Here is a 17,535-nt window from a genome sequence, read left to right as displayed (position 1 = left end):
GCCACGACTTTTGATTGGTCAATAATCAATCAATTAGAGTCGCTTGATGTAATTGGCTGAGCTAAGACAATGTTTTCGGCCAGCGAAAAAAGTCATGTTTCTGTTAAAATCCAATTTCGTTATTGTTGCTTCAACAAACTAATATAATAATAAATTAAGTAAACTTTCTGTAATATGGAAGCTTGCTCACATTTTTGATTTTGGTACTCTATTTGCTGTGCTCACCACCTGATGTCGTCATGTGATAGGTAATCGAAAACTCAAAACAAAAATTGAGGTGTTGACCCTGATCGCCCTGTACAAGATCGTGAAAGTGTGAGAGGAATGTCCCGACGTGAGTAATCAATCAATTAAGAATAGCCTAGAATGTTGGCTCTTAGATATACACAGTAATTATATTAGGCTAACCTGTATCAATATGTCGGAACTTACAGTAGTAGATGTACATGGAATCGCGGCTGACATCGGCGAAGAACTGAAAAAGCTGATCGAGGACTATGGCAGTGAGTCAGTCACTGATCTGATGCCACTGATCATCCGTGTTTTGGAACAGCTGGAGTCATGTGTACGGAACTTGGAAACACGCAGTGGAGAATCGGAGGAAGGAAAGGAGAGGATAATTGTACTTATGAACGAAAATGCAAAGAAGACTGCGGAAATTGCAAGGTTGAAAGGGGTCAGCATTTTTTGTTTCATTTTGTAATATTTCTTATTCTCTCCTCTAAGGCTAAAGCATTGTCACAAATGCAGGAAGAATAATTTTGTGTAGGTCCATGATCGAGAATATAAAGCTCATTCATTATTATATATGTTTACAATATTTATTTATATACATTTATTTATGTTATCCAAAATTTGTCGTGTTTTAACAGTTTCAAAACTTCCATGAGACAAAATTGTTAATAAAGTAGTAAAAACATGCAAATATTATGAATTTGTGGTAGATGGGTTTTTTTCCGGGCGTTCGTGCTTGCTTGTGGGAGTTTGTGAGGCCGTCTCCATTTCAGAGAGACTACTGATACTTGGAACGCCTGATTTTCACCAGTCTGACAGTCTACATGTCCATTGCAGTGAACCCAGGCATCTGTATACAAAATAGTATAACTATAGCCATTTTTATCAATATATTGCTTATTTACTTGCAGCAGTGCATTTATGAAGAAAAGCCAATGAAGTCATCTAAACTATAAAGTAGTGGAAACAAAGTTAAAGATAACAATACAGTACCAGTAACTCTTCCCACTTTCTTTCTACTGAGGGTGAAACGTTGTTACCTGTAAAACTGTATACATTGTTATAAATTTAATCAGAACATAGTCAACTTCATAATCATTAAACTTAATTTATTATTATATAAAAAATAATTATTATAAAAAATTAAATTATTTATGCTGATGCTGTCCATAGGGTATGGACAAATTTGGAAGGTGCTATATTTTGTACGTGTACCTGTTTTGTGTAAAAAAAAACCTGATGTAACTTAAATTTGTTTAATATTAATAATAATAATTATTATATTATTTCAGTAAAAAATAATGTCAATTTCAAATTGATAAGTAAGACAAAAATACATAGAGTACAAGGTACATGGTACTGATTAGATGTCAGGTTGATTATAAGCGTTACTTAAGTCTTTTGTATACACTTTCATTTTCTCAATATTTCTGACTAGCAGTAAATTTTCTTGCTTTATTGTTTAACATCAATTTATCTCAACAGTCACATCACTATGAAAATATTTATTAATAATTAATTACGTAAATATGAATGTAATAATGTAAGTCATTTTTGACTGAAGAGTGCCTGGTTGGTTGATTGATTGATTGATTGATTGAATTGAACATTAAACAAATATATATATATTATATTCTTCATAAGGAAGTTTATCTCTCAAACTGCTACCTTATTTTTGACATTTACTGAAAGTGGTGTTTAAAAACATTCTTAAAAGCAGATAAAACATTATCAAAGTTTATAATTGAATACATTATTCGTTCATTCGTTCGTTCGTTCATTCATTAATTCTTCATTAAATTAATATAATAGATATATGACTTAGAGCAGATAATGACTTATAGCAGATAATTACAGGGAGGGATATGAAGAGCAAAATGAGTAACATTTTTCTTATATCTATCAACAGGAAGTGAACAAAGTCGAGCAAGCATGGAGAGAAGAAAGTCGAGAGCTGTTGGAGGAGATAACAGAGTTACAATCAGAAAATGAAACATTCAAATGTATACTGAAAGAAAGAGATGGCGTAGCTGACAGACAAAAATGTAAGTGTACACATGCAGTACTCAAATTATACATGTCATTTAATCATAAATGACAGAACAACGATCATGGGTCTTGTACTGCCATGATTATACATTAACTTTTAAAGTTTTGTGGAAAAAACCCCCACGTTGTTGAATAATCGACGTTGTAGATGTCCCACACTTCCATTTCACATAATAATCATAATAATAATCTTTGGTTTCACACTGGTATTTGTTATTCAAATAAACTTTGATTCTAAAAGTCAATTCTTAAAAAGTGATCCCACTAAGCATACTACTTCAAAAGAAAGACTAGAATCAGTCAAGTATGACATTCCATAGTTTTATCAACTTTGTATCTTTTTTGGCAACTATTCAATTGATAGTATTCAACTGAAAAGAAAATAGCTTTTCATTACACTGTACAAAACGAGTCTCATGATATTGTAGTTAAAGGTTTTGCACATAACAATACTTTCATGCATTATGTATTCTTCTCACATATTATAGGATCTATATGACACACCTATGTGAAATCACCTCATGCATACAGTAACCTACATACTTAAGAAAAAATGTTGATGATATTTAAAAAAATCATAAAAATATGGTAATTTATAGGTGATCCCTAAATGCCTGTAGTTATAATGGCAGATACAAGGAGTCTAGGTGCGAGCAGTCTACGTTTGCATGCTAGGGAGATTTCTTATTAAAGTTATGTTTTTGGTAATTGAGGTGGCTATATTGTTATGGACTTGTCTCAAGAATAGGACTCAAAGAAAATTTGAAGGAAATAACAGCACAATTTAAAAAAAAAATTCAAATCTTTTATGTAAAAAAGAAATTAACTATAAATATAGATATTATAATCACTTTTCTTTTGTTGTAGGCCTACTAAAGGAATAAGTAACATGTTTAGAATGGATGACCTCTATTCAGCCATAGCTGTTATTTTGTGCACGTGAACAATTATTTAATAATACAATACAAAGAAAGTCTGTTGCAAATCTATTATAAAACACAGATTAAAATATGATTTTAAACGAGTATAAAAAGTGGTATATAACTAATTACAGAGGCTTACCAATCAATACATTTTGTATTATTGCATTTTCTTTATCTGTTTTTGTAATTTTGTATAGCATGTATATTATATATTATTCATTAGTAAATTAGCTGCAAGTCTACAATGATATTTTAGAATAGCTTGAACTGTATAATGTTCAGCATCTTAAATCTACAGTAGTTCATATTTTTTTGTCATGTTTTAAATTGTCTTCATTTATAATATGAATGCATCATTTATTCATTTGTCATTGTTTTTCTTCCATTTCATTAGTCATCATTGGTTGGCCAAAACCAGGTATTGCATTATATAGTTTTGCAATGACGCTACTCTTAATGCCTGATAAAAAACGTGTTTCTCCTCCATTTATTAAAGAGGGAACAGAGAGGGTAACGGAGAGCGCAACCCATGATGGAAAAGGCCAAGCCTCTCCTCCAGAGTGCTCTGAATGCAGTAAGGAAAAAGAAACTGTTCAAAAAGATGAAAGGAGTGAAAAACAAGTTTTTTATATGGCCATTTGTGAAATGCAATGCATGTAATCTTCCAATCTGAGGGTTTTTGTCTATAAAAGTGTTGCAATGTTTCTGTCATTGTTGTTTAAATATTGCCTTTATCCATATCTGAATCTTGGTGTATGAGTCATTTGCACGTGCATATCAATTTGTGTTGCCTTTATTTTGCGTCATGTATGGAACAGTAGAGAAACAAAATCATGTACCTGACTTGCTGTATTTTACCAATCGACCAATTGGAAAGTTTTTAATTCAAATAAACAAAAGAGCTCACAGAAATATACTATAGGTTGATCATTTTATCTTGTTAAAATTTTTATTATAATTTTTATGTTCCTCAATGCTAATATTTTTTTTTTTGACACAGAACCTCCTTTAGAATCTGTGTGGAATACCGTACTAAAAAAAGAAAAACAAATTAATAATTTCGAAAGAATGGCATGGCATGTTTTTTCCTCTTCTCTGGTGAAGGTCCCTTCTGCATGTGGTAAATGCTGTTTAATATGCATTATGTTTTAACAAGTGAACCATCTTTTAATTATGGATACATCCATGCATGAATGAAACAAACAGTAGCCATGAATTAATGGTACAGAACTTTGATTGGAGAACATGCGAATAAATTCGGCTACATGACTTCAAGCTTTCCACACTGAACAGTTTAAAAAAACTTTCTGTTTTGTACTCATCATGTGACTGAGGATTATGCAATCTAAACTTTGACCCTCACTCATACCGGTAGTTATTTTGATAAATTGTTGTCCTATAAGAATATCAGAGCTTAAACAATCATGAAAAAAGATTAAAATTCATGTAAACAATACTGTAACATTGAATAGTTAATTACTATTAAAAAAGAAAACTAAACTTCCAATGACACTGTTTATATTGAAACAACTTTCGCTGACATAATACGATTTTAATGTTCAGTTGAGTTTATTACTGGAGCTCATCTCAGACTGTATCATTGAAGACAAAAGCGGTGATACTTCCAGCGATTAAATATTGAGGGTTTATACTTGGTAGGTGGTTAAAATGATACCATAACTGCAGAGCAGAAGGATAACGGAGGTGACATAATGTAACCAAGTAGTGTAGGCAAAGGTGATTCCCAGGCCAAAAGAGGTATTCCCAGGGAGTATGAGGTAATATTCTGGAGATTATGGTACTAAGGTTTGTATTTTAAATAGTGTATTCCCAGTCTAGAAAGATCGAAGTGGTGAAGTACAAGCATTCACAAGGAATGAGGGGATGATATCCCCTTAAGGAAGAAATAACATGCACCTTAAAATGGAGAGGATGTATTTGATGATACCATATAAATTAATTTGATATGATCATTACCGTACATAAAGATGTTCAAGTGGAAGTCATTGCCAGAAGGAAGGATCTTCTTAGCTGGACAATTAAAGGAAATGAACCCACTGGAGAATTATTTCCTGAGTAACTTTAACCCCCGGAAGGATTACTGAACTTTTAGAATGAACTTAAACTGAACTGAAAGTAAAGATAGTAATAATAATAATAAGATGTTCCGATTAATAAGATGCTAAGAAAGTATAATACATACTCCAAGTATTGAAATACACGCCATCGTGTTGGGATTCAATATTTCAACATTAATTATGTCATCATCAGGAATAATAAGATGCTATTACTGTAATATAGAAATTTTGATTCTCAATATTAAGAAATAGGTTTACTTTACAATGATTGAAAATGTTTTATACAGTATATAAACAAGGAAATGTTTTTGGCTCTCATTGAAATGTTTTCACAGAACAAAAAGTAGAATACAAATTATCTCCTTTAGATATAAAATCACAAAATGACGTTTGATGAAAGTAGAAGACTTCTTCGAAATAAAAGTGTTAATAAGAAACAGTTTCACTTTTCTCACGCAGACAGATTCTTTAGATGTGAGAATCCGTCATTAGACAATCAGGCCACTAGAAAGAATTGAAGGCAAGCATCTTTCCACCAAGCTACATTTCCTCTCCGTGGGGAGGATTCAGTATCTTTCGTTAGGGTGATGTCGACAATTTCAGATGGTTTGAATCAACACTGCATTCATGGTCCCCTCATGACGCAGGTGTTGATAAGCTAATATTTTCAGATGTCTTAATAAAGATTACATTTTTGCCAACTTACCAAGTTTTTTTTTTTTATTTGTTCAAAAGTTGCCAATTACAGAATTGAAACAATAAAATATATTAATATATATAAATATGAAAAATGATAATGATATTGATAACTTTTTTTGTGGGGGGGGGGGGGGGGGGGGGGGGTGAGAGTGGGTTAGGTGGAGGGTATAGTGTCAGTAAATATTCTTTCCCTCTCTGTTCTAAATCTTCCACTGGTCCTGACTACTCGTGCTGCCAGGTTGTTGACAATATTTTTGTTTGTAACAAGGAAAAAAAATCTTGTAGCCTTTGTTATGACAAAGAATATCTGCTTTTTATTGATTTTTAATTGGTAATATAATATTATTATGTAAGAAAAATTAGCCAATTATGGCATTCAAAGCTAATAGGCCAGGTCGAGTAAAGGGGCCTTAGGGAAGACTCCCAATTTCTGCCTGTCTTCCTAGGTTATTAATAATGTAGCAATTTTATGGAATCCAGGCTTAATGTTTAAATTGCTTTGTTGTCTGACTTGCTGGCATTTCATTTGTAAGTCTGTTTAATTGTACTTTCTATTGCATAAAGAAGAAATTGAAATATGTTGGTAAAAATGGATTATGTATTTTTATTCATCTTACATCCATTCGTGAATGTTTGCTATTTTATGCAATGTTGATTATCTTCCTGATTTTATGCTTAGTGGGAAAGGGATGAATGTTTTATTAATGCTTGTTGCATGTGGAATTTGTATGCATTTAACTTTATTACAGTACTCGGTACAAGAAATGTTAAATTTTAATATTTTGTTTGTTTGTTGTCAATTGTTTTTCTTCTATAGTGGCAGAACGTCAAGAAATACAGATGATCACAAAACTGAAAGAGGCTGTGGATCGACAGAGAGACCAGCTACGTGCCAAAGACAATGAAATACAGCAACGATTACAAGATACTGATGCGGTATGTCTTTAAACAATATGAGTATCTGAAGTGCATATTACATACTATTATATGCATACTATAGCAGGTTGGACCTTTATGTAGCAGTCTGGCACCCAATAAAGCCAGCATTAATGCAAATACAAATTCTATAATCATCAAACAATGAGTAACACATCTATCTTTAGATGGATATTCAGTTAAATTAAAAAAGTGTTATTACATTTTTAATGCTTGCTTCAATGTTAAAATTTCCAAAAATTAAATTTAAATTTTGTAATCCTTACATAACCCTTTCTGGTAAATGAATATCCTCAAATAAGTACATAATGTCACAAACAATTTGTAATCATATCCGTTTTAATGGCATCACATGAATGCATTAGTTGGAGTTTGGACTTATGATTATCTAAAAATGAATGGAATGCAGTGGTGGTGATATAGTTAACTTGCAGCTTATATCTGTCTGTTTTCATCAGATTGTTATTATGTTGTTTTGAGAATGAATTAAAATTGTATTGTATTAAACTAAGCTACAACAAAAATATAAATTTAGTTTTTAAGATTTATTTATATATTTTTGTATTTTGTAATAGATACTAATGAGTAAGTGCTGTTCAAGGTCACTTATTTCCGTAGCAATTGTATGCATACAATTTTTTGATTTATTCATATTCATATACTCTGTCTGATTTAGTAGTGTAATTAAAATATGACACTACTATTTGATGGAATGGGATAAGTGGCCCCAAAGTTAGAACATGACATCATTACTTGAGTAATGAGGTATCTTAAGTCTATACTTAGTGTATGAATCAATACATGCTTATCCTAGGGGACATGTGTAAGCGTGCCCTCATATACTTTCCCTCTAATTAGTAAGTACAATGAATTTCCTTTCTTAATTAATACAAAATCGGATATTTCGTCACGATGTGTAATTGTGCTTGTACAAGATTGAAAATCCAGATTGTTTTAAATATTATTTTGTAAGTCAATGTGGAAGAGTGCAATTTCTGCATTAAAAATACATGGCAAATAATAGTGATATATGAAATTTATGAAAATACAGATTGATTATTATTACATTTTAAAAGAAAGGCGTTATATATACCTGCTCACAACATAACTTAAGTAGCTTTTAAAACTCAGGTCAGTGTTATAGGCAAGCTGTAACATCTTTTTAAAAATTGCTCTTAAATTACTGGTAACATTGTCTCAAAACACCAATATGATGAGCTCCAGTCTCAGAGATATCTTCCTTTTAGAATGTTACTGGTTAATTTTCACCAAGTATCCCCTTTTGAGGTAGTGCTAATGTTTTAAATAGTATTAATAATAGGTAGATTTATAAAGAGCAACTAAACAAGGTCCAAGTAAACAAAAGGCAAGATATGTTTTTCTGTCATCTTTGTAGGTTGTTAAAGCCTATAATTTAAATATAAAATATAAACTTTACTAAATTTTATTTTCGCACAAAATTGTAACACTTATTTTGTTTAATTCACAGCTTCAGCAGCAAGTGGCACGTCTTGCTAAGGTGAACCAACAGCTACGGAGGAAGAGTGAACTATTGGCATCGCAGGCTAAGAGCGTTATCAAGGAAAAGACGGAGATGCAAACAAAACTAGAAGCGTTAGCACAAGATATGGGACGGCATGGAATTGAAATTGAGACTATGCAACAGAATATTGTACCCGAGGTTTGTATCAAATAATATAGTGGTGGGAAGGAGGGAAAACTTTACAATTAGTCCTTTAAAGTCCTTATACACAAAGACTTGGTAACTACCAAATGAACCCTGGGCAGGGAGGATGTTGAACCGGCACTCACCACTGCCACTTACCGCTCAACTCAACTTACAGATCGAAACTTTTTAATTAGTAGATATGACAGTAAGTGGAAACTCAATTAAATCAAGTGCACACATTATACAGGTGATAACATCTTAAGTACCCTGAGTGACAGCTTAAAATTGCATCAATCCCTTTTATGCTTGTTATCTTTTACTTTCAGGAAATGAATGGAAGTTCATTTGATGAATGTGAGGGTAAAATTATTATTGATCCGAAGGATCCGAATCGGCCCAGGTTCACTTTAAAGGAGCTTCAGACGGTGCTACAGGAGAGGGATGAACTTAAGTTTAGGACGATGGAATTGGAAGATGAATTACAGGGCTACAGGTAAAACGTAACTTTTTAATGTGGTGCATTATGAGGTGACATAACTACTGTTGAACTTGTACTCATCCTTTTAATGCTGTTGTAAATGTGAAATTCCTAGATGTTCATGAGTATGCATTTTGACATTTACATCTACAATGTATATAGTGTGTATTTGGTGATTTATTTTACATCTTATAATCTTAGTCTTAATCTTAGTCTTATGACAAGCCTTGCTGATGGCAGGCAAAACGAAATAAATAAATAGTCAGTAGCATCTTAATTTTACACTTGACTTTGGATCATCTAAAAGAACATTTAGAACACATCTTATAATATTGTTGTTTTACATAACTCTACTGGATGTAAATGTTGTGGACCCAGGACCATAGATTTACAAGGCAATCTTAACCACCAATCTGCTAATATTCTGATTCTGTATCCTCTTGTCACAGTGAATAGAAGGATGGATTTATTCATTTTAAATACCAATGATAATCCACGAAAGTCTGAAGAAGACTTATTTCCAGTGCGGTCCTTCTGGTGGTAATTGGGCAATACACCGGGAGACAATCCCTTCTTCTTTTTTGAAGAATGTACTGCATTCTTTAACATGCACATAGACCATAACGCACAAGGGACCAATGGCTAAATTGTCTCATCTGAAAGACGGTGCTCTATCGTATCTTGCATTCAGTCCTCCAGCTGAAATACAAGGAGAGCAGCAATGGCAATTGAACTGGGGACCAAGATATTTCCACGGTTCAGTGCACACACAGTGGCTATAATATAAAAATATTCATTTTAATGTTTGTAGTACATCATGTGATGAGATAATAAAATCACTATTGAGTTGTAATAGATATCGTGACAGCTCTAATATACATTATTTATCATTCATATCTTTCCAATGTGATTCATTATTCAGGCCGTCTGAAGATCCATACATCCTTGCTACTGAACAAGTAACACCACCGAAGAGACATGAAGACTCTGGCATTAGAAAATTGTAAGTAAATCCAAAGAAATATTCATTTGTTTTCATTAAAACTTTATACTTCTACATTTGCTATTCATCATCTATTCCCCAGCTATGACATCATTAGCTATGTCATACTCAGCTATAACCTCAAAAGCTGTGACATCATCAGCTATGACATAAGTTATAACTATAACATCATTAGCTATGACATCATCAGCTATGGTATCATCAGCTATGACATCATCAGTTATAATATCATTAACTATGATGTCATCAGCTATGACATCCTAAATTATTCTTTCATCAGCCTTTACCATACACCATACAAATAATTACTATACCAATATTAACATAATAATTGTTGCATAATATTGAATGTTTGGTTCATTCTGTAAACAAGATGGAATTTCACTTTCAAAGTGCCAGTGTTTTTTAAATTTTTTTATCAACATGATTGAAATAAATCTTGTAATATATTGTTTCTTTATATACAATACTATCATTCATAGTTCCTGTTTTATATATAATAAAAGTGTGCACTTTACTGTAGTTCAACTTATCAATATCAGAATAGTGTTTGCAGATAGATTTTGTATTTGTGTGGAAATAATAGTAAACTAATATTTTAAGTAAATAGTAAGATTATAGTACTTTATATAGATTTAAGGGGAAATGAAGCTATTATTTTAATCTTAGCATGGATTGGACATCACATTATCCTAATTATGTATAAGTTTGGGTCATTTCATTTGTTAATTACATTTTATAATAGATTTGTACATATTACTATCTGTTTGATTATAAGGTACAGTACAGTATGCCTTACTTTAGCATGATCAGTGTGCAAATACACAGTAACAGTAATTGTATTTTATAACATGTATTAAAACAAAGTGAAAATAATTTGTACTGTGCTTTTCCTGGTTTAAGCTGACCTTTGGATATTAACCTTTAACCATAAATATACAGTAAACCAACCTTCTGGTATAAGCCCACCTTCAGGTATAAGGCTGAAAATTAACCTCCAGGCCCAACTTTCATGGTATAAGTCCACCATTGACTATAAAACCTGTCATCAGTCCCACCATAACGTGTAATTGAATATACCAACTTTTAGGAACAAGCCTAAATTCAGGTATAAACCAATCTTTGGATACAAACGCACCATCAAGTAAAGGCCACTATTATTGGTGTTCTCCAATGTGGCAGATTTAAAGTTTTTTTGGACGAGATCTTTCTTTAACCGGAAGGTCCACCGATTAATCTCAGATAAGAAAGTATAATACATACTCCAAGTATTTAAATACACGCCATCGTGTTGGGATTCAATATTTCGACATTAATTATGTCATCATCACGAATCCTGATGATGACATAATTAATGTCGAAATATTGAATCCCAACACGATGGCGTGTTTTTCAATACTTGGTGTATGTATTATACTTTCTGGATCTTTCTTTCAAATTGGCATCCAGCTCATCTACTGTATTTCTTTCTTGTCATTTATCATCATTGCTTATTTTTCTTTTTTGGATCTTTACTCCCATTCTTTCTTTAATTGTTTCTATCAAGTTTTATATTAAATTATATATACATGAACCAATGTTCATGTATAGCCCCACCTTTAAGTATACATAGAATATACAACCCACATTTCCATTTAGTCTCAGGTATAGGCCCAGTTTCAGTTGTAAGCAATTAAAATGTCAATTATCTGGCATATCATATCATACTTTTGCAAAGTGTGGGTATCATTATTTATCTCAGTCAGTTCACTATTTAAACACATACTGATAATTAAGTGTTTATAATTATAATAAATTTATATAATTGTTTTTTTTTTAATTTGATGTGAAAATCGGTGGCATGTATCTAATATTTATTTATCATGTTTGTATATTTTAGTTTCTTTATATTTTAAAAATTGTTTGTAAAAATGTCGTGTTTTCCCTTCAGACTCAATTGCAGACGGACTCTCATTCAAACAGAAACTGTCTCAAAATTTACAAATTTGTAAGACTATTTTACTGATGCACTTGTTAAAAGACCAGAGCATAATATTTTATAGCAAAATATAATGTTTTGAAAGCAATTAATATATTTACTAATTTTTTAAAGCATTTTCATAAAAAAGATTTAAATAATGTGTTATTATTTTGCACTATAAAATAATTAATTTCTGATTGCAGTATTACTTAAGATTGTTATTTTTTATTTATGTTTTAAAATAGAATATACTACAGTGTATTGTCTGCAGTGCCATCATAAGGGGGTGAAAAAATACTCTATATATAAATCATGGAGGAACTAATCGTTTAAGTTAGACCTTGAATACAAAAGGCAAACAACTTCTGAGAACTGGGTTCCAGACCAGTGGTGGCTCTATGGTGTATACTATATACAATTATATATAAATTATATATTATATGGTATATGGTGGTGACTAATGTAAGCATAGTAGCCTCAATTCCGGTTGAGTAACACATCAGTTTTACCAAGCTTTAGTTTATTGTGTATGTTAAAACATCTCTATATGTTTGTAATTGTTCAGTTGTTAATTTTCCTGTTATTTCCTGTTTTGTTGCTTCTATTTAGTCTCATTTTTCAGTGTTGTTATTACTTTCATTTTTTGTGTTTTATGTCATTGTTATGTATAACTCTACATATTAATTATATTTTCAAATGTGGCTGAAGACATTACTTCAGAATGATCTAATAGTTTATCTGTGTTTGATTATAACTATGGAAACTTGTCAAATTTCTGTAAAAACATTGATCATATTAAACTGGCAGTCTTACAGATTCAAAGGATAGTTTAGGGTGCGCCCACATTTACATTAATGATGCTTGTTAAAAATATAGGCATCCTAAATTATCCTTGCCTCTGATTGGCTGTGATGTGCTCAAAAGCAACATTATAGTAATTCTGATTGCAAGATGAGATAACTTGCCTGTGAAGGAAACACCCAGGTTATTTCTGGTTGGTACCAATCATTTGACTATCTTGTGAACATGTTGGACTGACAATTTTTAATACTAATTGTGTAATGATAATGAGGGTATGCCGCAACATAATTTACTGGTTAAACGTGTGAATGTGTGTCATTAGTACAATGGATTAGCATGGATTTCATCTGATTTCATCTGAACCTCACATTTGGCTGCACAGTATTATGCATTCTATCCAAGGTAATACACATTGAGGTATATATTATAACAACCTTAATGATATATTGAAACCAATAATATGTGTTATTAAAACCACCAAGCTTTTTACAAAATGATATTTTTGACCAAACAGCAATTTAATCCATTCTACTACACAGGAGTATATCCTAGTGTATCCCTTAATATTTTATTTTTCATTTATTTAATATTACTTTATTTTTGATTTATATTTTCAAAAAAAATAAGTGTAGATTTTACTTTAATTAACGCAAATATATCTGTATGATTTTAGCATGAAGCTACTGTTTATTTACTAGCATGAACGCATGTGGAAAAACTTTTGTTTTTGACTGCCAACCGAATGTTTGTGATTTCTTTGTGATACCCTTGGTCTGAATGTGTTTCTCTTTACTCAGAAGTGTAAATGAGTGCCTAAAATGTGTGCTGTATAAATCCTATATTAATTTGTCATATCTCATACATTTTACACATAAAAGATTTTTTTTAACCTATTTGAGGTATTCCAATCCATCCCAGTGTATTGTCGCAATATTATAATGTTATAATGAGTAATCAGCATAAGAATGTCATAGTTGTATAACTAGGGCAAAATCAATATCAGTAAATGACCCATCATTTTACAGCTTAAAATGTGGTGCTATATTAAATGTCATTTTTTGGGATGGCATGCCTCATTTTAACTATATTACATTTTTTTACAGTACTTTATTGCATGTTCATTTTGCACTCATATTTTTTCTTCATGAAGTTTTCCTACTAATAACAACTGCTTATTTTTAAATAAAAAAGAATGTTTAATTATCAACTATAATTAATGATATTTATAATTGAGCACAATATGATAATTATAATTGATATTGATTATTAAATATAATAATTATAAACTTATAATGAAAATAATTAATGAGTAATAGAATTATTGATAATAAAATTATGATGAAAATATTAGCATTTACATAAGCTCATACATGCATAAAAAATTGTCATTTAGTGCGAATAATAATATTAATAATAATATTTGGTACTATTCCAATGCTCAACAACAATAACCAATTGATATTAATAATAATATAATAATAATAGGTTAGTAATAATGATAATAGTATTATTTTAAAATACAGCATTTTCTATCCATGATTATATTGCTTTTAGATATTTTAAAAATGAAAACAAATTTGAAATGAAGAATTCTAAAGTTCTAAGCAGTATAAAATTTATAATATCCAATTTATAATATAGTAATTTATGAAATATAAACAGGTGGGGAGACAAATAAAACAATTTCAGCATGACGATAGCACTCTCATGTTTAATTTTTAATATCATTATTTTCTTTCATTTTTTTCAGTTTTCAACTAATATTTTCCCCAAAGTCTTCTAAAGCAGCTAAACCAAGTAATCCATCTGCTAGAAGGGCATCTGGTTCAGAGACTAATAACAATACTGTTGATACAGACAGCCGTATGAGGGAGCTATCTGAATTAAGCGAAGGTAGCACAAACACTGGAACACATAACATAAGTAAAAGTGATTGGGAGATCGTGAACTTTGACATTGATGATGCAAATGAGATTAAGGAAGATCATTTTGCCGAGCCTTCACCTGAATCATCTGCCGATTTTACCAACATTAAAGCCGATGTGTCCGAAGAGCAAGCAAGCTCTAGCATAGCATTAGCAATTACCGTGGATGATGAGAGGCATAGAGTAAAACAAAACGAAGGAACAAATCAAGGACAAGAAAAGGAACAAAGAGTGAAAGTTATTTAAACAGATGTATATTAAAATATTTTATGCAGCGAAAAAAAATATATTCTGAGTGTTTTTCATGCCAAGTTAGAAAGAATGCTGTTAAAAAATCACCCAAGAAGGACAGTCTTGGTCAATGTTGAAAAGATAAATAATTAAATACAAAATGCACTTCTGTTATGTAGCATTTGAGATTTTTTTAAAATAATTGTTTAAGCATCGGATGGCTCTATATAGTGCATGTAACTAAGAATTGTTAAATTATTTAAAAGCACTTTTGATAGGAATTTTTTCTGCCTATATTAATATGAAAGTCAAACATTTTTCTTTATTTTTATTCAAATATGTATATATAAACAGTAGTTTATAGAAAACAGTTGGAGATATGATCTTGATAATAAAACACCTATAAATGTTTACTGTATATTGTGCTCTGTAAATGTTTTAGATATATGTTAAAGAACTTTACCATTTTACATATTAGATATTTCAAGTGTATTCTTATCTTAAACATGGACATTCAAGGTATGTAAGATGACCATGTAGATTAGTGGCTTAGCAAGTGCTTAGTAATTTTTTATCTTTAATCTTTTTCCCTGCTTTCATAATTTTACAACAGTAAGAGAGCTTTATATTAAGTAATGACTAAAAGGCTGTAATTACTTGTTTCTCTGTACAGGTTTGTCTAAAAATGATTTAGTATAATTGAATTAATCTGATCTGTTTTTTCTGACATAATTTATTTAATTAACTGATATTGAATTTCTTTTTGTCCTCAAATTTACTTTCAAATTTGACAGATTCCAGCGTGTGATCAAGATGAAAGTTTCCCCTAATGTCAAGAAGCTCCTCTTCTCAAGTCCAAACACATCTCCAACATCTTCACGCTCAAATACTATGGACTCACGGAGCAGTACAGAGCTGACGTGGGTCGGACGTGAAGATGACCTAGAATGGTTTGATGGATTCACTGAATTGAGCAGCAATAACAACTCAAACGGGGGATGTTCAAACAAAGCGAGGAGACATGTTAAGCCGGCAAGAATTCCACATGTCGTTATGGAAGGTGAGCTTCCTGACACATCTCACGACGAGAGTAGTGGCGATGATGATGATATTGGTGCTATTCCTATACAAGCCGGGGGAACAATATGGTATATATAGGGCAGGGGAAAAATGATATGGTATATATAGGGCAGGGGGACAGTATGGTATATGTAGATATTTAAAATGTTTGCACTTATATTTGTGATTGGTAGATTGTAATTTATGAACGATGGATTCAGAATTTCAAAAACAAGTTTGCATAATGGGTAAATAGTTCCATCTGTTTTCCTCTGGTTGTTGAATGGTCTAATGGAATGCTTCATATTGTGAATCCATCATTCATTCAATAAGCCAGTGTGTAGTTTTGACTGCATGTGTCTGTATCAAAGTCAACCGACATAAGCAAATATACAACATAAGTTTAAGTTGATTGACCTTTGATACGGGCAAGCACAGTCCAAACTAAGTATTGGCATATACTCTTGTATCCAGTGTACTTAAATTGAAAGAAATAATTATGATTATCAATTAAAAAAAATGTATAATAAAGCTGTATCCATACTATTAGAGTCAGACTTCAGAGGGAAAAAAATTGTTGATACATGTTGTAGATCTGATTTTTCTAAGACAGAAAAAAGTTGTTTGACGAAGAACTGGGGAATGGTGAATGAGATACAGATTTTTTAATATTTAAAAACTGGGGGAAAAGGTGTAAAATTGGGCGGTTACGCCCCTTTTTCCCCCAGTCTTTAAATATTCAAAAATCTGTATCTCGTTCACCGTTCCCCAGTTTTTAGTCAAACAACTTTTTTCTGTCTTAGAAAAATCACAACATTTGAAAAATTTGTATTCCTCCGAAGCCTGACTTTAAGTTTTAAAGAACGATGCCCATATATGGCAGTCATATATCAATATGCCTATATATGGGTATGATATGACATTACCATGCCCATATATAGGAAAATTACAGATGTATGTGTCACTTAAGTATTGATAGTACAATAGAGCATTAGTCGCTACTAGGCTGGCTGGTTTCCTGCTGTTGATAGATGATGTTCTTTATTTATGTTAGTTGTTTGGTTTAATTCCTTGTTTAACCAATGGATTTGGAATTGTGCTAATCTTTGGTGTGATAGATAAGACTGTTGGTAAATAACATTATTATTATTATTGCATAAATTTTATTTATTTTTATTCTATGCAAATTATTTCTGAGGTTGATATATTAATGATTTGTTCTAGCCATTCAAAGATAGATTGTACACTTATTGAGCAGTCATGTAATAGCATTAGTAGTGGCATATCGACAATGAGGGCTAATAAGAGATGGGGAGGCAATAACTGAGAATGGTGTGATATTCGGTGATATTTAACTACGTTAGTGTAGTTTGCTTAGCAGATTTTTGGTGGGAGGCGTAAACTTTTTCTAGGGTGGTCCACCCTACACGCTTTTAGAAGCCACTGAGAGCTATGGTAGCTAATATAATAATAATAATAATAATAATAAT

At 31.4% G+C, this 17,535-nt stretch overlaps 1 protein-coding gene across 5 annotated transcripts; it reads left to right on the top strand.

Annotated features, from left to right (window-relative positions):
- Positions 1 to 69: 69 nt before the first annotated feature.
- LOC117108878 (RILP-like protein 1) lies at positions 70 to 16,182 on the top strand. Of its 5 annotated transcripts, none has more exons than XM_033251041.1 (9): positions 70 to 676; positions 2,144 to 2,279; positions 3,601 to 3,624; positions 6,801 to 6,919; positions 8,409 to 8,600; positions 8,915 to 9,081; positions 9,989 to 10,069; positions 12,000 to 12,056; positions 14,581 to 15,922. In XM_033251041.1, the coding sequence occupies exons 1-9, from the start codon at positions 419 to 421 to the stop codon at positions 14,999 to 15,001; spliced, it is 1,455 nt and encodes a 484-aa protein (XP_033106932.1). In that variant the 5' UTR covers positions 70 to 418; the 3' UTR covers positions 15,002 to 15,922. The 5 variants fall into 5 exon arrangements, with proteins under 5 accessions (XP_033106932.1, XP_033106937.1, XP_033106935.1 ...); XM_033251046.1 differs by lacking the exon at positions 14,581 to 15,922 and adding an exon at positions 12,275 to 12,326 and having other exon boundaries at positions 75 to 676; XM_033251044.1 differs by lacking the exon at positions 12,000 to 12,056 and having other exon boundaries at positions 75 to 676; positions 15,781 to 16,182.
- The last annotated feature ends 1,353 nt before the right edge of the window (positions 16,183 to 17,535 follow it).

Source organism: Anneissia japonica, unplaced genomic scaffold (genome assembly GCF_011630105.1).
Source record: "Anneissia japonica isolate Jap-2015-1 unplaced genomic scaffold, ASM1163010v1 scaffold2617_len527014_cov191, whole genome shotgun sequence".
In the NCBI taxonomy this organism is placed as follows: Eukaryota; Metazoa; Echinodermata; class Crinoidea; order Comatulida; family Comatulidae; genus Anneissia; species Anneissia japonica.
The sequence above is the reverse complement of the archived record's forward strand: the minus strand, read 5'-3'. Positions and strand labels throughout refer to the sequence as shown.